At 40.9% G+C, this 3,667-nt stretch overlaps 1 protein-coding gene across 1 annotated transcript; it reads left to right on the top strand.

Moving 5' to 3' along the window:
• Positions 1-650: 650 nt before the first annotated feature.
• T265_14477 (hypothetical protein) lies at positions 651-3,359 on the top strand (the record flags this gene model as incomplete). The annotated part of the gene is made up of 2 exons (XM_009173826.1): positions 651-722; positions 2,917-3,359. 2 exons carry the CDS (start codon positions 660-662, stop codon positions 3,238-3,240), a joined length of 387 nt encoding a protein of 128 aa, XP_009172090.1.
• Between the last annotated feature and the right edge of the window lie 308 nt (positions 3,360-3,667).

Here is a 3,667-nt window from a genome sequence, read left to right as displayed (position 1 = left end):
CCGAATTTGGTTCAAGCGGAACATAAGGTTGAAGAAAACTCGGGAACTGCGTCTACTTGATGAGCTTCAACAACTATCAGCTTCTTCCACCGTTGGTAGTTGCCAAACACGAATGGCGGACAAGACCGCAGTTGATTATAGTAAATGACGCTACGAGACTCAGCGAGAATCCTGATCAGTGACATTGATATCTGTTAACTCCCTTGAACTTCAGATGCGTGAATTTCATTGTAGTGATGACTTTGTACGATGTTTAACAAGTTTATTAATCTGTTAACTCCTCATACACCTACGCTTTGATCCTTTGAATACAAGATTCAACTTATTTTTCGAAATTCGGTAACGTCAGCAAACCAAATGGCCTTTGGCAACATAGTAAGCATTGTTTGTTCTGGTGTATTTGCCTGGTGGGCTATCGCATCATCAGGCTCTAAATGATGCTCGGAACTGAAGATATGGCGTAGATTCAAAATCAGTGTCGAACTAAATAACAACTTTTGTTTCTACTCATTTCAGTTGACCTCGAAGGCACCCGGATGCCATTTTTTGACTGGTTAGCATGACCACATACAAGTAGGGGACAGCAATTAAGCAACAGAATCAAAAACCTATATTCTTCTGGATTCGTGAAATGCCCTTTCGTATTTCAGAAATTGAAAATGACGCATGGTTTTCTTCTGATTTACTTGCTCGTTGGAACCGTCAGTCTGCAAGTCCACACGGTAAGAGATAAATGACTTCATGTTTGAATTTAGCGAAAAAGCAAAAATTTACAATTTAGAACTGCCATTTTCGTTGAGTTATCTAGGCACCTGTTTAATATGTGAAAATGCCTTCCACAAATCGAGGAATTAGTTCACTTCATTTGTGTTCTAAATCTTATTGTTTTCATTTTTTTCATCTAAACGATAATTTTAGGTGTTTAAAATTTGCTCATTTTGTAACAATTTCGTGCAACACTTTAGCTAAAACTGCCGCTTCTCTACGTATGCCTAGTCCCTCAACGTAGTTGTTTTAGAAGACCTCGACAGAGCACAGCCGTCACTGACTCCGGGTGAATGTAAACATGTTTCAAGTTCAATGGCATTCAAGGTCGTTTGAGGTCAGTAACCTTCTTCGGTTGGCTTTATACCTTTGGCTTTGTAAAATTCATTCGCGAGCTCAAACCCCAAGCCATCGCCCGAATTTGTCTTATAAGGTTTGGCAAAATCACATCTGAAGTGGCATACGTGATGAGATATTTAGCAAGACGTTTGTGCACATTTTTACACGCTTTGAATTATTTCCGATCTATACAACTCAACAAATATGCCTGATGTCTTAGTAAACCGCCATTTATTCCAAATAGCCTTGGCGGTAACCGACTATTTGCCCCACTGGAACAGGGGTATTAATTACGAATAGCTCATTGTCAACAGAGAGGCTTACCGGAAACCTGAACCATAATGCTGTGCAACTCCAAAAGCATGTATCACAATGGATAAGGCCCTCAGACGAAGGTTAACATTCCTGGTTGCCTTATTTTTCTTATTGAGAAAGATTTACTGCCTTTCGAATAGATGCTTTAGAGAAGGTATGTCTCTGGCTGTCAACACCCCGGTCTGTATGTAAAGCCACGGTACGAGACGGATACCCAAACATTATGGACGAGTTGTTCCTGAAGCCAACTTTTCATTGTTATCCATTATTACAACGCATTTCAGAGTGACATCTTTAGTGCAAATAGTGGTTGTAAGAATTACCCAACTCACATATATTGCTTGCTCAGGAATGCATTAATGTTACGTCCCGACCACTGTGTTTGGTAAATAAACCGTACACTACACATATAGGCTGTGTACACAAATAACGGTATTGCACGTGGATCCCTGTGGTGCCGTCCCAGCCAACACTGTGTGGGGTTGCTCTGAAATACGCGGCTTTTTCAAGATTATGGGTGAAAGCACGTTCAAAACTGTCAGGAAGGGATATCGGTGGGAAGTTTTTGTCTGCCGTGAGAAGGCTCTTAGTGTTTTGAAATGTGTTTGTGTTCGTTGTCGTTACAAAATGCATCAAAATCACGAATTAATTTTCGTAGGGGTGAATAAAAGAGAATGCCAACTACTAAAAGTGACGGATGATATCATGAGCTGAAAACGTTATACGTTTTTGTTCTCTTCCAAAATGTTTTGTCTCATTTAAATTAGTGAACAAGCATTTGATGATAGCAATGTTTGGTCTCCTTCCCATTACTCGTTCTTTGTGGCAACATTGATCGGTTTTAAGTGAATGATTTCACTCTGTGTATTCATCCGTACCCATTTCGTTTTATGCGCGATTAGGTGCTACAAAAGATCCAAGCGTTTAAATTCTTCTCCAAAGTGAGAGTTTCTCAGATGTGCATGAGTTTATCAGATCCTAAAAGTACATGAGACCATGTAACAAATTTAGCATGCACGAACAATGTTCTGGGTCTTTGTGCCCCCCCCCCAATACATGTATCTTTCCATTTTCTAACAAGGTTAGTCTGCCTAACTTTGAGCACCTTTACGGCACCCGGGTTATTTCCGATTCTTATGTCGTCGATCCCAAATTCGGATAAGAAGCCACTAAATAAAATTCGACAATCCTTTGTAGACGAATAAGAGACGCCGCAAGAGGAGTGGCCTTCTAGTGAGTTGATTGCGTGTGTATATTTCCACATTCTGGTCTACTTGTTTTCTACCGTTGGCTAGTCAACCTATTAACACCTGCCATCAACATTCATGTTTCTTATGAGTACTACATTCAACTGAAGAAACTCAGGGCAAACCTTGGGTCGCAGCGTGATTCCACGCTTACTAACATTAATTCTGCTATGGCATCTTTAGTAGCCTTCTAGACTGATGTAACAATACTCAGATACGAATATTCTCTCTTCCTTCCCTGTTCACGTAGTTTACTGCGCCGAAACGAGCTAGCCTTTCATACTTCAAGCGAGCAGAGCAACCATCACCGCATCCATTTTTAGATTCATCATTGACGGAGGACTTAGAAAAACGGGCCAGTCTATCCTATTTCAAGCGAGCCATTCCACCCTTGAAACGAGCGTCGTTGTCATACTTCAAGCGAGGTCATTCTGCATTCGACGGAGAAGAAGATTTGGAACAACCTTATTATGTCTACAACGTGGGTGTGTTGCCCGAATCGGAATCGGAAATGGAGGAACGGCGCCCTGTTCATCAAACTCAACACCATCATCCACATCTTGAAATGGACTAGGCGTAATTGACTCACAATTCCAGAACGACCCGGCCCGATTCTTTGCATGCTATTTGTTTGAAAGCATTTGGTTCGTCAGTCCATGAATTGTTGATCACAATACACCATTTGCAAAGGAACCGTCAGTTTTTTCACTTGCTTTGAGTCCATTCTGATCAAAAGACAAAAGGTGAACACTTGGGGATTTAGCGCCAATATGAATGATAAGAGCGACTTCAACTCAAATGTTCCACAAGAATTTGCCATTAGTCCCGAATCTAAAACCGCTTCTTCGAGCAAAATGTTTAAATATTCCAAACATGCGCATCATTTTGTGAGGAGTGTGAACAATAACCGCTTGCAATAGCGGAGAAAGTGAGCATAAAACAAGCAGCCCATGAAAATGGAGCTAAAAAGTAGCAAGGATAACTATTGGTTATGCATGAAC

Source organism: Opisthorchis viverrini, assembly GCF_000715545.1.
Source record: "Opisthorchis viverrini unplaced genomic scaffold opera_v5_202, whole genome shotgun sequence".
In the NCBI taxonomy this organism is placed as follows: domain Eukaryota; kingdom Metazoa; phylum Platyhelminthes; class Trematoda; order Opisthorchiida; family Opisthorchiidae; genus Opisthorchis; species Opisthorchis viverrini.
This window is presented reverse-complemented; position numbering and strand designations above follow the sequence as displayed.